This window comes from Rhipicephalus sanguineus, chromosome 9, assembly GCF_013339695.2.
Source record: "Rhipicephalus sanguineus isolate Rsan-2018 chromosome 9, BIME_Rsan_1.4, whole genome shotgun sequence".
Taxonomy (NCBI): domain Eukaryota; kingdom Metazoa; phylum Arthropoda; class Arachnida; order Ixodida; family Ixodidae; genus Rhipicephalus; species Rhipicephalus sanguineus.
In genome coordinates, this window is record NC_051184.2 from 43280018 (window position 1) to 43298691 (window position 18674).

Below are 18674 nucleotides of genomic sequence, written 5' to 3' on the forward strand. Positions count from 1 at the left end.
GCTTTCCTCTGCAATTATTTGTACCCTCGCTGGCGGGCTAGGTTTTCTTCGTACTTCTTAATTAAACATTATTCTTGCGGTACTAACGCACTCATTCGGCACTTCAAATGTTCACTAACTACTAATAATACCGTTCCCTTGATCAGAACGAAGTGTTATCTTATACCCTGTAGTCGATATGACACCACGTGACTGAGAACCATCATCACTCTTCCTACTTTTCCTACTTCCCCGTGCGTTCATGAATTGAGAATCTTCGCGTATTCTTTTTGATGGGTTACCCTCTTTAATAAAACGTCCGGTGACCGCATGTCATGCTCCCGTGTTTTCATCGACGCGGCAAGTGAATCACTCATCCCGCCTGTATCTCGTCGAACGCCATCAACGGGACCGTTCAACCCGGGCGAACCCCATTGAGGCGGTCTTGCTTCTCCCAGAAGGCCACGGTGCACGAGAGAGAGAGAGAGAGAGAAAGGGAGAGGGAAAGAGAGGGTAACACAACCTTGAAGCTCTCGCGGACGTCTATTAACGCCCGTGGCGGAGTCCCGGCCCGATGTGTGTATCAATATATCGCTCGTGTACCCCGCGCTCGCTGGCAAGGTCGGCTTCGCCGGCGGTGCGAACCGATCTCAAAGTCAAATGCCGTCTACGCGTCAGGCTTCTCTTGCCAGTGCGGCGGCACGCGCTGCGATTGCAGGGAAGTTCTCGGCTCGGCGTTTCGAACGTGTGTACACCTAAAGGCCCACCTCTACCCACCGCTTCTTAGAAAGAAACTAATAATCGAAAAACACCCCTAGCCGAAGATAGAGGTCGGGGAGGAAAGATAGGGAAGGGGGCTAGTGTGCTAATGTAACAACTCCACGTGTGATGACAGCACCCCTGAGATGAGACAGATTGACGATTTCAGTACCGAAATGTCGCGATATCCGCCAATAACATCCGGCCACCAGCATTCTGCAAGCAAACCTTTGCTCGTCGATAATTTGTTAAGCGAGAAACTTTGCTTTTGTTTATCAGGAGCTTCATCTCCAGGCAGTTGGTTTCGGAAGATGTGGCGGACTTCGCTCTGCAAGGTATATGCTAAAGATAATATCTAAATAGGCGTACATTGATAAGCCATTCTTTCCTAGATTTTAATTTAGTATCGCACATACAGATGATTACTAGAAGGGAAAACAAAGCCCTAGGTTTCTGGACACAAACGTTTCTGGAAATGTGATCGAACTGTGGCTCCTTCCGAATACAATGTAGACATCTTCTCGCTTTAAAAAAAAAGTATTTAACTATACTTGCACGAAAATGCACCGTTAAAATCTACGACGCGACGGCTAAGTAGAGCGGAACTTCATACACGCATTTCCTGTATTTCTTTTCCTGCGTCATAGCTCGCATGTCAAGCCACTAGTACAGTAAAAGAGCGGTCATTTTGTGAAGACAATATGTTGCTTCGGATCTCCCACCCGCGCTATGTGATGGGCTACAATGGCCGATTTTTGACGAACGATATAGGCCGATCCCGAAGGAATTGAAGTCTTTCAACTTATAGACTGCTTATAGACTGCGACCTTTCTTTCATGGAAGTAACGAAACACGCGCCTATTGCACATATCCGTACATACTTCCTTGAACTACAACACAAATACACTTGTGCAGAATTCTTTACGGACGCCTCAAAGTCCAATACTTCTGTGTCTTACGCAGCCGTTGGGCCATCCTTTACAGATTCTGGTATTCTACACCCTGAATCAAGTATCTTCACGGCAGAAGCTTACGCGATACTTGCGGCCGTTAAACACATTCAACACTTAAAACTACAAAAGGCAGTTATTTACACAGATTCTCTAAGCGTGGTAAAAGCTTTAAAAAGTCTAAAAAGACACAAAAACCCCGTCTTTGTCTCGCTGTATTCCCTTTTAAGCACGATCTACGCACTCGAACAACATGTCGTAGTGTGCTGGGTGCCAGGGCACCGCGAGATTCAAGGCAACGTGTTAGCGGACCAGCTAGCAGCATCTGCCCACGAAAACAGTCACAATACATCCTTAGCTATTCCCCCATTAGACCTAAAACACTTCCTGAAAAGAAAGCTCAGAGCCTTTTGGCAGACCACATGGGATACGCATACACGAAACAAGCTACACGTTGTCAAACCGCATCTGGGTAATTGGCCGCCAGTATCGAAATCACGCCACACAGAAGTTACACTCTGCAGACTTAGGATTGGTCACACATACAGTACACACACACACCTTCTGTCCGGTGGCGAGCCACCTTTGTGTGATAGATGTGGCCAGCCACTCACTGTCCTTCACATCCTTATCCAGTGCAAGGAACTCGACGCTATCAGAAAAAAGCACTTTTCATTTCCCTACCAACAGCAATTTCCACTTCATCCTTCAATGTTCATCGGTAGGGACCCGCTTTTTACATACCAGTCATTGTCTGCATTTTTAAACGATGTACAGAGTTTTCATGTCATATATCAAGGTGATCCGTAGCACGGCCTCTAAACAGAGGTCGCTGCTGCGGTGAATACGTTAAAGATAGCACTTGCCTCGCGGCCCTTGGACTCAAGGGCATTGACGAGGCAGCGGTGCTGATGTCATATCTTCATAGTTTTATTCTTGCGACCACTTGTCATTAATTCCACTGCACATATTTCACGTCACTCTCATGATTTTAATATATATTTATGTTTTACCCGCCTTTAGCGCGAGGAATTTTAAGGCCCCTATACAGCTACTTACCGCAACCATTGTTCACATCCTTGTCTCATGAACTGGCGCTCTTTGGCCATCAATTGGCCCTTGCGCCATTAAACACCACATATCATCATCATGAAGTCTTTCAACAGTTCCCGAAGAGACGTGACATCAAGGACCGTATTTACTAACATGCAATGCTACCAGAATAGCTAATGTTGGCTGGTGTTGGCTCAATGATAACTAATGTCGTCTGAACATGCTTAAGTAATGGCTGACTATTCTCTATCATCACAGCAGCGTCGTCTTAAGTCAATATTACTTCGATGATTGTATTACCCACAAACCCTATTTTGTATATATTGCACAATAAAAATATACTAGTACAGCCATAGGCGTGCGCACGTGGGGGAGGGGGGAGCGAATTTTGCCCCCTACGTTTATTCAATCGGACCTTTCACGTCATTTTTTAATGCGCAGGGTTACCGTTACGCATGTGTTTTGACGATAATGGCGATCAAGGCCACTTGATGCAATTAAAGAACTGTTTACTTCCTATCTTTACCCACGGAAAGCCGGGAACCAATAGCACGTCGCTGTGAGAAGTACGTCATCACTTCATTTGCATTTTTGCATCCATTGCGGAGCTTGTTTACTTTCGGACTCGACCAACGGGGAGGGAGGGGGGGGGGGCGCTGCGGTGACACTTGGCCTCCCCTAAAGGAGAACCCTGCGCATGCCTATGAGTACAGCTCTAACTATATATCTCTTAGGCGTTCCATTAAGAATGTAATATGTAAGGCCTATCGAACATGACTCTCAAGCGAGGCGATAAGGATTAAACCCGGGAAGTTCGAATCGAAACGGAAGCAAGCTGCTGCGACATCCCTGTTCGTTCGCATAACAGCGCCGAGCCCCAACGCGTAGCTCGTGGCATAACTTAACCGGGTGAACCACGATTCACTTGCCCCGTAGAGCTCGCCCGTGGTTCCAAATCCGGCTGCACGTTCTCCTAACAAGGCAGACCGACGCAGGATGACTTGCGGTACACTGCGCGCTCGTAACAATCGACTGGCGTTACGCGTCAGTGCGGCAGAACCCCGTCTGAGACAAAGCAACTTCAGATGCGGGTTTTTCCCGTGCCGAAGCAATTATCGCACGATCTCCGAGAGGTTGCAGATTGCGGGGTTTTACAGCAAGAGCAGGGCGCCTGAACTACGCAACGCATGCGCACAAATATTATTACAGCGATTTTTCGATTTTATAGCTTACAGCACTAAAGAGTTGTGAGATATATGTATCCCGGACACTTCTAACAGCGCGAGTTCGTGTTGTGTAGTTCATCCATCCCTTTCTTACTCTTCTTCTTTCTTCTTTACCCTTTCTTTTATTTCCCCTTCCCCCACCCCAAGTGCAGGGTAGCCAACCAAGCCAAAGCTTGGTTAACCTCCCTGCCTTTCCTCTTCGTATCTCTCTCTCTCTCTCTCTCTCTCTCTCTGTAGCATCATGGATCCTTGTAACATCACGGCTTCTTGCAACGTAATAGCTTCTACAACGTCGCGGCTCCTTCTGACTAGTGTCACGGTTTCGTGAAACATCACAGCTGCCTACCACATCACAACATCACGCTCGAAGGCTGAGAACCGAATATAAAACTTGATGGTGAATTTGTGCGCTTGAAGGGGCGCAGAGTGACAACTAACAGTGTTGGCAAGTCGTTGAAAAAGCAATGTCGCCGGAGCAGACGCTTCGGCAAGGCGACTTGTCTCATAGATACGCGATCAAGGTATTCAAAGTGCACGGTATTCCTTTTGGTTCTTTGTTTCTTTCGAAACGTCAGTTTCCATAAATGCGAGAGTAAAGTGCATTACGGGGTGTAACATGACACATGGAGCAAACATTGCCTACACAGCAGCCCTGCATTTGCTTCCCTGGTTCTAAACCTGAAGAAGAAAGACAAAACATCAACAAATACTAATACGTGTAAAGCACTATCTTTAGGCGGCCATCTGCGTATATTCTGCATCATTGTGCATCTTACGATATCATTATATGCATGTCTCCTCCAGCAAGAACCTCGCATAAAAACATTAAACGCATGTCGAACGCACACGCACACACATATTCCCGTTATCTGAAGAGTGGAAATGTGCAAACGTTCGCAACACACAAGCCTGCGTACAGCGGTCTGCACATCACAGACGTAAAACATTTACATGACACGTCATCATTTGCATGCGATGATCTGCTCAAGTGGGCAAAGAGCCAGCACGGGAAGACGCAAACAGTGTGTCCAAGCGCGCGCGGCGTGCAGCCGCAGCCGAGGACATCCGATAAGGGCACGCGACAGATCCAATCGAAGTGGCTTTCGCTCTTTTTATTTTGCCGACGTTGTCAAGCGCCGCCGTCAACGATGCGCCGATTTGCTTCACACGCGCCGACCCCGACACTTACGTCCGCTAAAATAACGAGTGGCAGCAGCAACCCGACAATCGTCGACAACCCTTATCTCCATCAAACGGTCGCCGGCCGGTCAAGCCACGCTGCCGCGAAAGAGCTATGTAGTGGCTGCCCTAGCGGCGGCCCGTCTACGCTCACGGGTGCACGCGAACCGTAAACGCGTGCAAGTTGGGAGAGGGCAGCGCTGAAGGTAACAGTTATGATAGCTAGGCGAGTTGGAACAGATCCGCATTTGAAGGTTTAGCGCTAAACTGACAGGGACTGTAGACTACTTTACAGATGGGTTTCGGTGCTGCCATGTTGGGCTGTCAGCTTTGTGGTTTTGTACCTTTAACAACTAAACAAACAGTGCTACGGTAGACGCATGCGCATGAAAACTGTTGGGTTGATTCCTTCGACGTTTGATGACCTTATTAAGTCAATTCGTGATGCACAAAAATAATACAAAATTCGCTTGACAGCCCAAGGTGGCGGCTCCCATTTGTCTTATACGTAGGATCGTCTATATAATATAATAATTGTTGGGGTTTTACGTCCCAAAAACATTATACTATTTATTATACAGACGCCGTAGCGGAAGGTTCCGGAAATTTCGACCACCATGAATTCTTTAACGCGCACCCAAATCTAGGTACACGGGCCTCCAGCATTTCGCCTCTATTTAAATGCGGCTGCCGCAGCCCGCATTCGGTCCCGCGAGCTTCGGGTCAGCAATCGAGCACCATAACCACTAGACCACCGCGGTGGGTCGACGGGGACTACAAGAAACTGTTCGATAGGAAGCTGAAGATGAGAGGAGGAAAATGAAACAGGCCAACCAGACACGCGACCGGTTTGCTACCCTACGCGTAGGGTAGGGGATGAAGGGATAAAGAGAAGGAGCGGAGAGAACACGAAGAGTGCCGCTTCCTCCGAGCGTGCAAATCTATAGAAGTTTGACCGTTAAACTCTGTAATGTCGAGCCATCATTCTTCACATTTAAATAAACACCTTTACTTAATAAGCCAGTCTAATTTTTTCGACCTGCGATGCCCTATAGAGAAGTGGCAAACTCCAGAAGCAAAGGGGGCGATGATGGTCCTTTGCGAGACTAACCGCTTCTCTCACGAGAACTCCTTTTATGGAGTTGTTCGTGTTTCTCGTAGAAGCGAGCCTACTCCCTCTGCGTCCTGTCAGGATGAACGCCCTCATAAGTGGAGTTAAACGTAAGACTCCCTAAAGGTGCTGCCAGCCAGCGAAATCTTCTTTTATTTATTTTTTTATTTTTTGTACAGAAATGTAGGAGTCACGAGTTGTGCACCAGAGCTTCAAGCTACTCCGGGTGCTGAGATGACGCCTTATGACACATCTACCGGGTTAGTATTCAAAAAAGAAAAAAAAATGAGGGCCCATATTCACGAACACGTCTTACGTTAAAAATTTTCGTAAGAGAATATTTCAGCCAATCACAATGCGGGACATATCATTAGCGAATCCGGCTGACCAATGGGAACACGCACTTACGAAACAGAAGTTTTGCGAATTCGGCCCCCGAGATGAGAAAACCTTCCTACGCTAAAAGTATTCATAAAAGACAATTCGCCTTTGACGTTTTCCTGTGCTGCCCTCTGCCGTTTTGGTAGGATGTAGGTAGGGACCGGGACAACTGGTATGACGAGAGAAAAAGCCTCCGAGATCGAGATGCGCTTCGCGACTTTTCCGCTAGGGGAAGAGCGCATGCGCCATGGCATCGTGAAAAAAAGCAGATTACGGCCATGTTTTGAAGGCTGTTTGCCTGCCTACTTGGTATTTACTCAAGGACATAATTTAGCCGCGATGTTAAACGCACAAAGGGAGGAACACAACGAAAGGACGAGCGGCACTTCCAACTGGTTGCGGAGAAAAGGTGGCGATGAGACTGCGCACCTATGTTGTCTATTTATTTCAGGGTTAGCGCCCAGACCAATTCAGTTGAAAGTGCCGCTCGTCCTGTCGTTGTGATCCTCCCTTTGTGTGTGTTTTACTTCGCGGCTAAATTACGGCCATGTTGTATGCTGCCCATATTATTAGCGAAGGCAATCGACAAGTCGCAATTAGCACTTACGAATGATAAATGTTAAATTCGACGCTGCCCTTTCTTTCTTAGAGATCCGACCATTTTGGTGGTCGTGAAAAACGACGTTTTAGCTGTATTACAAAGACAGCGTACTTCACTTTCGCCGTTTCGGCTGCTTTTTAAAACCCCATTCTCGCGAGACGAAACCATGGTACATTGAGCTGCATATTGCTATCGCTTATTATTACGACTACTCGGAAGTGGTCACGTAAAATATTTATCGCGAACGTTAAGTGAGCTGCACGTGGAACTCTGAACGTGGCGTTTCACACGGAGCCGGTCGAACTTGTTAAATAAATATGCGTACGATATATCGATCTGTCCCAACTAACATTAGCCAGGCCCTGTGAAAAACAAATAAGCAAGACAACTGACAAAACATACGATCGGGAGACATGTGCAATGTACGATCACCTGTCGTATTGCTCCGGCCACGCAAATTTTTGTGTGCTCGTCACATGGCTCAATAAATGGAAGCTTAAAAAAAATTAAACAAGCAACAGTCAGGCTCTCGTTAGCCGGGGCACGGTATATAATGGAGAGCATCGAAGCAATAAGACCAAGCATAGAGATACGTTTGAAAAAAAAAAATGAAATATCTATAGCAAATGAATTTCACCGGATAACAAGAGGCGCTTTCAAGGTGGTTACGTTTCTGGTAGACCCAGAGGACTTTAGAATGGTGTGAGAACTCTCTCACAGTTCTGCTGTTTTTTATGTATATATTTAGAGTATATACAATATTTGTTCGTACTTGAATACGTTCTCAAAGGTGTTCTGTTTTCTTCCGCTTTTTTTTCTCGCACCTTTACCGTTAACGTACGCGTGAACTAGCGTAGCGGTTCGGTGCTTTTCGGCGTCACACCTTGCAAATGCAAGCGTGCTTCATGTTATTTTTCGTTGAACGTGAGCAATGTGTCTCCTCTACGTCTGCGTTCTTGTATACTCGAGAAGTCGGTACTGCTTTTTCATGTACGAGTGTACCAAACTTTGAGCATAGAGTGGGAGAGATGGGATCGAAGGATGGGAGCAAGCATGGGTACTCGAAGGGTACCCTGATCCCCCGGAATGCTCATGTGTCTTATCGCAACTTTTCGATAAAAATAATAGTTCAAGTCCGGAACTCGTTCAGGACTCAATCAAACATTCATTCTCCATTTTCTGTTTTTTTTTTCTTCGGCACCATATTATTGCTGTTATACTTGTGATCCTATAACGAAAAAAAAAATGAAATTTAATCTGCTCGATGATACAAGCCGCTCTTGTAACCCGCTTAATCTAGTTCTGTGTAACCTCGTTGGCACGTCCATACATCAAATCATTGGCGACTGCTGCTAATGATTTTAACGGTAATTGCTACGCCACGGTATAATGGCCTTCGAAAATTTGTCGACACATATTTCTAAGTACAATGTTGCTGACAGTACGAGATTACTCGTACGAGTTCTCTAAGCATAGCTAATGTGCGTAAGGTAGCTTGGTAACTTTGTACATTATGTAATAGTGTCACTATTACATCTAATTAATGTGTAACGTAGATGTCCCTGTATATGCTTGCCCACTTACGTATAGGTGTAAGTCAACACAATAAACCGGTTATCATCAGATGCCTAAGTAAAGCACTTTTTGTGTTTTACGGTCCACATTGCTCATTGCCTTTCTAATCAAAGAAAACAAAGCTCAATTGAAAGTGAATTGATGGTACAGTGATGGTGCAGTGATGGTAACCGGTCTCAATCCCATTCTAGCTCTTCCTTTATGAGAAAAACTAAAAACGTCTTCGTCCCACCTGTGTAATCTTAGCACAAAACATTTGGTCAAAGTTACGTCTAATAGTCTTTTACTCCTCGGTTCAAGAATCCTGACTTAAGTTCATTGAGAGAAAGCGAGAACGAACGTCGTGTTCATTTGAACAAAAGAATGGAATTCAGTAGTCCTTTTCTGATGTGCCTTGCTTATCTCTCTAAAGAAGTTGTACTTGCATAGGACAAATATGTCTTTTCCGGGTTCTCAGCAAATGAAACATAAGCAGATCTGCTGCCATTCCAGCATACAGAAGTGTGAACTGTCTAAATCTGTGTCCGCTAGCTTCCTTTTTTTTTTTAATTTTGACTGCACGAACGCTGATATCAATTGCGGTTGAAAAAAGAAACTATAACGGTTGAAATAAGATGCTTCGAACTTTTTTTTCCCTGTAATACTGAAATCAAATGCTTAAATCAGCTACAGCATCACGACCCCTCTCTTGCTTCCAGAGAAAAAGCACCATTCTGTACCTGAAGGAATGATTGTAAAAATTACCGAAACATTTAATGAAACGCATTCTGTGCGTTCTTTTTTCAGCGACATCGGCTGCAATTCTTTCATTAATGCCTCAGCCCAAACTGTACCGCAATTTGATCTTTACTGATCGTTGGGTAATCTTTGTGAAATGAAAACAAAATGTTATTCAGCCAAAAAGAAGCCCGAAGCCACGACAGTATGAAAGTGTTTTCTCTCAAAAACAGCTTCCGAACTGAAGGAATACTTGTCCTAGTCGTGAGGATCGAGCCCAGGACCAAAGCTTTTGCGAGCTAGTCACGCTACCATTCCGCGTCCACAAAAGACGCATCTTAAGCTGTAATTGTTTGTTTGATTAATTTTTAGCCAATCGTAATGGCGGACGTGTGATTAGCGAATCTGGTTGTCCAGTGGCAGAGCACTTTCATTCTAAAAGCTTTGGCGATTCGGCAACTGATTTGTGGAAGTCTTGCAAGCCACAGGAAGTGGCCAAGTGTCTACCTGAAACTTCGACCGCGATAAATTCTCAACTACACTTAATTGCTTAATGATCGTTTCTTCAGGACGTGCACACCAAGTCGTCAAGAACAAGAGCTGTCGTCGCACCGGGTGCGCATCCGGGTACTCACCTGCATAGCAGGTAGCCACTGCCCAGCAGGACAGTGCTAGGAGCCTGATCAGCATGGTGCTTCAAAGGTCCACTGAGCCCGAAGCAGCCGGCCCGCAGCCACTTATCCCTTGCCGCTATCGCACTCCGCCGAGCCCTCTCAGAGAAAGGGAGGGGGGACTGCGATGCCGACCCGTGCGGCCGCTAGGCGAGAAGACGGCGCTCGCGTCGGTTCCTGTGCTGTCGTCGTCGTCGACGGAGCTTGTGGGCTTGCGCAACGCGGCTTACTCGGGCATGTCCAAACAAGGATGCTCTCGATTCAATCACGGCCGCCGCGCAGCACAGCCGACGGCTTTTAAAACGCGCCGAGGGTGACGGTCTAGGTACGTGCGAAGGCCGCCATTGGACAGTTGGACGATCACGTGACCACGAGACGCTCCTCTTCATTGGTCAGTGGTGCCGACGGGAATCGTGACGTCCTTCCTTCTTTGACCACTTGCTCAAGACGGTGCGATAGTCGCAGCCCCAAAAGACCAGCGCTGGAGCCTTCGACTTACCCCACCCCTGTGCGGGAAGGAACTCGAGAGAGTTCAGTAACCCACAGTTTGCGCGCGGCTTGTTATCGCCCCTGGCCCTTGTCAACGCTTGGTCCTTGTTTTAGCCGTTACGTAGTAAGAAGCTGCGGTCGTCATAGCTGGAAGAGGGTACGACACCCAATCGTCGCGGAGATTCCTGTCCTTTCCCGGGGTGCGAATCCTCTTACAGAATGAAACAATGTCTGTAAGTGTTTGTAGGGGTGCTTGTAGCGCAGGCCTTTATCTCGCTTGCACTTGACACAAGTGTAGGGTTGCTTTGAGTTTGCAAACAAAAATCGCTGCCTTCCGAACAAGAAAGAAGTTCAGGGGAAGATGGCATCTAGAAGTGATGAAAGGTCCTTGAACAAGGAATGCCGCCGTAGCCGTCGTTTCGGCGAAGCGAGTTCTCTTCGTAGGCCCCTGATGGAGACAAGTCCACGTGTCGAAACACTGTCTCCGGCAGCATTCGTGGCCCTAACAAAAACAGGTCCACTTGTCGAGACGTTGGCTCCAGCGACATTCCTGTCCCTGGTGAAGCGGCTTCGGGGGAAACGTGCAGACTACTGTAGCGTAGCCAGAAATTTTTTTCTGGGGTGGGGGAGGTGTTCAACCATACTTTATGTATGTTCGTGCGTGCGTTCGTATGTGTCTGTGTATATATACACATGCAAAATTGAAAATTTCCGGGAGGGGTTTGAACCCACGCACCCTGACTACGCCAGTGCCAGACTACATATTTGGACACGACGAAGTGAAATTCAGGGCGCGAACGATTGAAACGTGGTTTTCTTACTGAGTACAATTAGTGCAAGAAAAAAACTAGCTGTTGACAAAGTGTTGCGAAGTCTTACACAACGACGTAAGAGTTTTATACGCCGATAGCGTTCACGAAATAAGCAATCACACAAGAACCATGCCGGTGCTTCGAATATTCTGAACATTTGTTTTAAAAGATAAAACTGGTATGAATTAAATCGTTCTGGTTCGAGTTAAAGGGACCGACAACCAATTTTTATGGTACCTGTTTTCTTTAGCGAAATGGAAAGCTTACCGGTCAATCGTGGAATAGTAAAGCGGAAAAACAATTATATTCTAAATGGTTCGATGAGCGGCGACTACGCAGTCGTATGCAAACAACACATGCTGCAAACAGTGGGAGGTGCTTGATCTGTACGCTCAAATGGAGTTCAAGACCAAGTTGTGCGTAGGGTTTTCCATTAGAAGGAGGGGGGGGAGGCAGAGTTTACCGCAGCCCCCTCCCCCCTCTTGGTCGAGTCTGAAGAAAACAAGCTTCGCAACGGATGCAAAAGTGAAAATGAAGCAATGACGTGGTTCTTACAGTGACCTGCCTCTGGTCCCCGGCTTTCCGAGGAAGAAGTTGGGAAGTAAACAGTTCTTGGAATGCAACATCAGGGGTCCTCCGTTTCCATTATCGTGAAAATGCTTTCATGGCCGTAATCCCGCGCTTTACACAATTAATGACGACGCAGGTCCGACTGAGCAAAAGTGTGGGGTAGACTTGTTGGCGCCCCCCATCTATGACTAAGGGGGCGGCCGGCCATAACCTCCCCCCACCCCCCTATTGCCCCTTTCTGCGCACGCCTATGTTCAAGACATCCGTCCCATTCTCAAGAACAGATGCAGCAATGAAAATTCGTAAGCTTACAAATGAAGCCATAAGATCTTGATGGAACACACCAAGATTGCAATGCACACGTCTGCGCCGACTGGACCCGTCTCTTCGACTTCGCTCCACCATTTTACCTCTGTGAACTCGAAAGTCGAGACTGCCGACTGTGGTTTGGTGTCGCTTTCACGACTTTGCCTTCCGAATCGGCATGAATGACATGCGCGTCGTGCAATCACTGCGGCAGCGAGGGAACCATCGAGCGTGTTCTTTGCCGCTGACCTCGCTACAGCGCGCACAGGCTGTCGCAAGCGGCCGCGTTTGCCCGACTTGACGACAGGCCCATGTCGGACCTGTGTGTGTGTGTGTGTGTGTGTGTGTGTGTGTGTGTGTGTGTGTGTGCGTGTGCGTGTGCGTGTGTGTGTGTGTGTGTGTGTGTGTGTGTGTGTGTGTGTGTGTGTGTGTGTGTGTGTGTGTAACCTCCTTGCCTTTCCCCCTTGTATCTCTATCCTTCTCTCAAGTACTCCGAGCAAGGTTTATTTCTTCACTTCGGCGCACAAACATACCAAAATAATTAATATTTGGGATTGTACTAGCCAGAACAACGATATGATTATGATGCACGCCGTAGTGGAGGACTCCGGAAATTCCGACCATCTGGTGTACTTTAACGTGCACTGACATCGCGCAGTACAAGGGCCTCTACCATTTCGCCTCCATAGAAATACGACCACCGCAGCCGGGTTCGAACTCGCGACTTTCGGGTCAGCAGCCGAGCACCGTAACACCGAGGCGGCCTCCGCACAAAACAGTGCGGTTGCTTCTAAGGTTAGATATATCGGACTATTTTTGGACAAGACTTCGAAGTAGGCGACAGAGTCGATGTGTATTGGCGAAGCAGTGGCAGCGCACGAGGATGGACGGTCACTATCTCACGTGCTCTCGTCGGTCAAGATGCGCGGAAACCGGTGACACTGGGTGTAGTAAACATTTTATGCTTAAAATAGCGGCACTCTGCGGGAAGCTAATTCAGTACATCACTGTCAAGGACGCGGAGGAGTAGGCGGTGTGATGAAATATGGAAAGTGGAAAACCTAAGATCAGGAGTCAGGCGGTGCGAGACAGGTGTAACTAGAGCGCTGACACTGCTTTAATTCATACACAACACCGGCCTAACGGCGCACATTTAATACACATACACACACAAAATATTATGCCTTAAAGGGGTCATGAACCACTTTTCCAAGTAATGATCTAATGGCCTCAGTATCGGAGTGTACTGCCTCCCGAATCGATTGCCGCAAAAATTTCTCGAATCCGTCAAGAATCAGCGGAGTTACGGGGGTTTGGCGCACGCTCCCAGCGCTTTCTCTCTTTTCTCGTGCCGGCGAGCGCACTGGAAGCTAGACAGGGAGGGATGGCATGGGGGAAAGAAGTTACGCCAGCGCGCGTCATGAAACGCGATCGCTCTCCCGCTGTGATTCGCTTGCGCGAGTGCGGCTACCGTGTACTGAGGAGTGCGGCGCCGGCAAGTAGCGGCACGCCGCGGCAAGAAGCGCATCTGATCCGAACGCCGCTCTCGATTTACGTCGGCTATCGGCCAATAAGCATGCTATGTCTCTTGCTACGTACAGCGGACAGACGCCCCGCCCACCGACGAGAGTGAGAACCGGCCTCTGTTTGAAAAGAGGGTGCCTGGGGAAACGGCAACTTCGCCCTCTGCTTGTGGCCATTACGCGGCGCGCACGACTGTAATATTTGGCAGAGCAGTTCATAGCCGTGTCAGCTTTCCGCAGGATGTGTTTTTTCAATCAGCCCAAGGGGTGCTTCATGACCCCTTTAAGGGCAAGTCCATGTCGCAATTAAAAAAAAACTAGAGCGAAAATAATGCATGGACATAAAGGAAGAAAACAGGACGGACGCTGACCGTAAGCAAAAATCACACCATCTCCCGCCAAAGGCGACCATGAGGCGATGCGAAGCAGCATTTCGGCATGTCGTGCCCGCGTTTCAGAGGGGGAGTGGAGAGGGAAAGTGGAGAGGGGAAAGGGGGAGGTGGGAGTGGAGGGAGGAGAGGGGGAGTGGAGAGGAGGTGTGCGGAGAGGTCCTGCGCATGCGCAGTAAGGTTGGTCGCGCCGCACACCACCACCACCAACCACCACCGGTTTGAACTCCGCCATAAGATGCTTCGCATCTAAAACTCGCTTGGAGAGATACAGCGTGCATGACGATGACGATTACGATAACGATGTAGTAGTAGTAAACGTAGTAGAAGAAGAAGAATAGGTAGTAGTAGCGATAGCAGCAACATTCAATTCATCATTGCCGTCATCAATGGTAACATTAGTTGTATGAGAACAAGACCTCAACGCAAAAAAATGGGACTTGAGATGTGCAGTAGTTCAGGGTTACTGAGTAACTTTGACGACCTGTGTGTGTTTTTAACGTGCTTGCATGCAGTGCGCCGTACGCAATCATTTTTGCAATTGAGCATAAATATAGTTAACGACCACCGAAGCCGCGAATCGAACCCCCGACCTCGCGCTAGCGACAGCACTGAGCATTGTAATGTCCTTTTTAAGCACTGAGCATTGTAGGTCCTTTTTAAGCAAAGCATCAATTAACCCATTTACTTGTGCTTCTGGGAGACTCGAGGAACCATTCCGTCTCTTTTCTTCATAGACAACTCTTTCTTTTTTTTCTTCAATATGTGTCGTTCCAAGTCACCAGCGTACCTTTGCTCTCCCCCCCCCCCCTCTTTTCCTGCAAGTGACGCCATAGCCGGCAGGTAGTGTGCATTGTGTGAAAGTATAAGTACCCCAGGCAGTCAGACTTTATCCGGAATACCCCACAAAAAACGTGCCTCATGATCAGATCATGGTTCTGGAAAAACAAAAAAAACCCAAAATTTATCACATTTACTCACGCCGTCTTCAAATAAATTTTTGGCAGCCTCCTACCATAAAACCCCCCAACCTTTTCACAGTATCCACGAGGTTTTGGAGAGAGCCTTGGCCAGCTCTGACATCGACGATCACCTAAGGCTGGTCGCCAAGGCCAAGGACGCTGCCCGAGCTCAAGGCATCCTGGACTAAGGGCGCCTCTCCTTAGCTACCTTGTAAAAAAAATCACAGGGTCCCTTATGCACCCCGCCCATGCCTATTTCTTCTGGATTTCGACTAAGATGTCCATAACACCCGTTTGTTCCCTGACCCATTCCGCTCTCTTCTTGTCCCTTAAGGTTACACCTGTAATTTCCCTTTCCCTGACTCGCTGCTTCGTCCTCAGTTTAAGTTGAACCCTCTTTGTAAGCCTCGAGGTTCCCGCTCCGTAGGTAAGCACCGGTAAAATGCAGCTGCTATATACCTTTCTCTTGAGGCATAGCGGTAAACTACCATTCATGATGTGAGAATGCCTGTCAAATGCGCTCCACCTCATTCTTATTCTTCTAGTTACTTCAGTGTACTATTAAGAATCTCTATGCTCATTTGTAAAGCTCCGAAGTTGCACATCGAGGCTGTCGCCGGCCAGGCCAGGCCCGGCCATGCTTAATCTCTCGCCTCTCCGATAATTTCGTCAGCACTGTTTCCGGGCAGCCGACCGGCCGGACGGCCGACCACGATTGCGCGCAGCAAAACGAGACACCCCCGGCAAACAAGACGCAAAAAGGGAAAAGCGGTGTAAAATGTCCCTCGTCCCAGCTTCCGTCGTCATCGTCCTAAACGCTCGGCAGACAAGAGCAGGGAAATCGAGCCTTCCTCGCGAAAGCGCATATCTTAGCGTACCAGCCTCCTCACCCACTTGCACTTCCGTATGGCCAGTGGTCATGTGCTGGCTTACACCGCACTCACTCCCATACTACTAGTAGTGGATAGTAGGCGCGAATGTTCGATAAGTGATGGAGTGTGGGCTGACGCTTGCAGAATAATGGGTAATGTTGCCTTCATGATGGCCTATATCACCTATTGTTGGCTAACGATGGCTAAATGATGGTGACTGTTGCAAGCTGATGTCGCATAATGCAGGTTGCCGGCCGTTATAACAGCAAAGTTGTCTTCAATCCAATCCGATACAATCCAATAATGTTCTCGCATAGCATACACATAGACAACGTGAAATGGCCTTGCCTGAAATTTTTCACTCGCATAGTTTACTCACCTTCTGCTTTTGCCTTTGAGAGGAGGAAGAGGAGGATGAATAAACTGTGTGCGCGCGTGTGTGTACGCGTGTGTGTACGCGTGTGTGTGTGGACATGAGATGGTAAGCAGGTCTTCCCACTGCTCCAAAGCTGAGAAACTAACATTTTTTTTTTAATTTTACATCAGTAACGCGGACTAGGACTGCAACAAGAATCCGCAGGTAACGCACGTCTAAAAGAAACGAAAAGAATACCAGCGGTAGGCCAATCTCACAAGTCAAAGACTGATAATGACCTGGTGAACAGGGCTAGGCTGTCAAAGCAAGCCCACAGCTTCCTGCAATAGGATGACCGGACATCACAAGGCATCAAGAGCTTGGGGCTCGCAATGAAGTTTATTCATTCGCTCACTTCCACGCAGTGCACCTTCCCACCAAAACTGACGTCATCTTTTCCGGAAGACCAAAACAAAAAGTGAGCTTGTGACGCAAGTTTAAGTAGTGTACGCGAAACCGTTTTCCCGCGACTCTTGCCTTGACGACGGCGACGACGGGAGCGCGAGACACGAACGGGCGCAGGACGTCGGCGGCGGCTCTTGCCAAGCGGACAGAAATGACCTTGGCTCTAGTTCAGCCACCTCACACGGAGACTGGAGGGCCCTCCGCAGCAGCAGCTGCTTCTGCTTTTAAGACTCGCGACAAGAGGAGCGGTGTCAAGAAGTCAGGCTCGACTTCTCGGACACACGTGAAGAGAGGGAAGGGAATGACTCCATATCGCAGCCTCCTTAAACGCGACACGAGCAGTGACGCTTGGAGCACCGTCGCTACCCTCCGACCGTGGAACCGACAAAGAGGAGAAGGAGAAGGGAGGGAGATGGAAGCGCCCAGAGGACTCGGAGACTGAGCTCGTTCCTAGGCATCCGCGACAAAAGATGACATGCCTCGAAGCTCCGTCTCTCTTTCTCTCTAAGAGGCGCAGCGAAGCGGTGACCGCTTGTCGGCGAGTTGCCCTTTTTGGCGGGGATAAGATAGGGGGCTCCGACTCCTTCAAGACGCTCGGCGGATCTCGGTGCGCGGCTCAAGTGGACGATCTGCCCCCCCCCCCCCCCCTTTTCTCTTTACCACCAGCGTCAAAACGCACGCGTACAATCAGTCGTACACACACGCGCGCGCAAACATACGCTCACAAGTGCAGCAGCCACTTCCAGTATGCGCCATCAACAGGAAAGCTTCGTCAGTGTGGGTGGACACTCTAGCCCAAACAGAATATACGCCCCCTACATACTTTGTATGTCTGTAGCCTTATACTCCGTTTCTCCGTGAAACGGAGTACTTATACTCCGTTTCATACATCAGGTACAACGCTATGGAAGCTAGGGAGGCTTCTTGTAGTAGATGCATCCACACCAAGAAATAGTTCAATGATTATACCACTCGTAATGTGACTTTTTTTTTTCGTTTTTAGACTGAGTAATAAACGAAGATGCTTTGTGCCTTAGAAATAAACGAACCCCGTTATTTACACAGCTGTCAATAGGTTGTTCTGCATCACTTAGCGTCTCTTTGTTTTCTTATCGTGCACTCCGCGATCAGTTCCGGTAGCGCGCAGCCGGAGCCAATCACGGAGGCCACATTTACAACGACGAAATCCAAGCGCGAGACGCGCGGATTTACACTATTTGCAGGCCGAACTTCTTGCATAGCTTCCACAGCGGTGCACCTGATATATGAAACGTAGAGCATGGATGTGCGCGTGCGTGCGGGTGTGTGTGTGTGTGTGTGTGTGAGGGCGTGCGTGAGTATGGGCGTGGGGGGTATCTGCGTGCACGAATATGCGTGTAACACACGCGCAATAAACCACGCAGGGTTGGTTGGAGGACGACGACGAGAGCACCTGACGAAACGTAGACGATGAAATAAACAAATTACGCAATTTTCGTGTCTCGTCCCGCGTCTGTCGCGACAGCAGAGCGATCTTACGCGCAAAGCATTCAGGGTTGTCGCCAAGCTGACTGAGCCCGATTCACCTTGAATGTCGAACGCGTTATCTGTGTGCACGCGATGGGGAACGCCTCGTCGTGAAGACCTTCGTTTTTATTCCTTTTTGTGCCTCCGTATGGTGCATGCATCTTCGACGCTTTTATAGTGGGCCAATTCGACACACGCTTGACTTGGTTGCTTTAAGGGAATG

The 18674-nt window shown here is 48.3% G+C and overlaps 1 protein-coding gene across 1 annotated transcript in view; it reads right to left on the bottom strand.

Annotated features, from left to right (window-relative positions):
• The window catches only part of LOC119405059 (apolipophorins), an 89778-nt gene extending 79325 nt beyond the window's left edge, over nucleotides 1-10453 (bottom strand). The window contains exon 1 of the mRNA XM_037671819.2: nucleotides 10167-10453. Coding sequence (XP_037527747.1) covers nucleotides 10167-10221 — 55 coding nt within the window. The 5' untranslated portion in view covers nucleotides 10222-10453. The remainder of the gene's footprint in view (nucleotides 1-10166) is intronic.
• Nucleotides 10454-18674: the final 8221 nt, after the last annotated feature.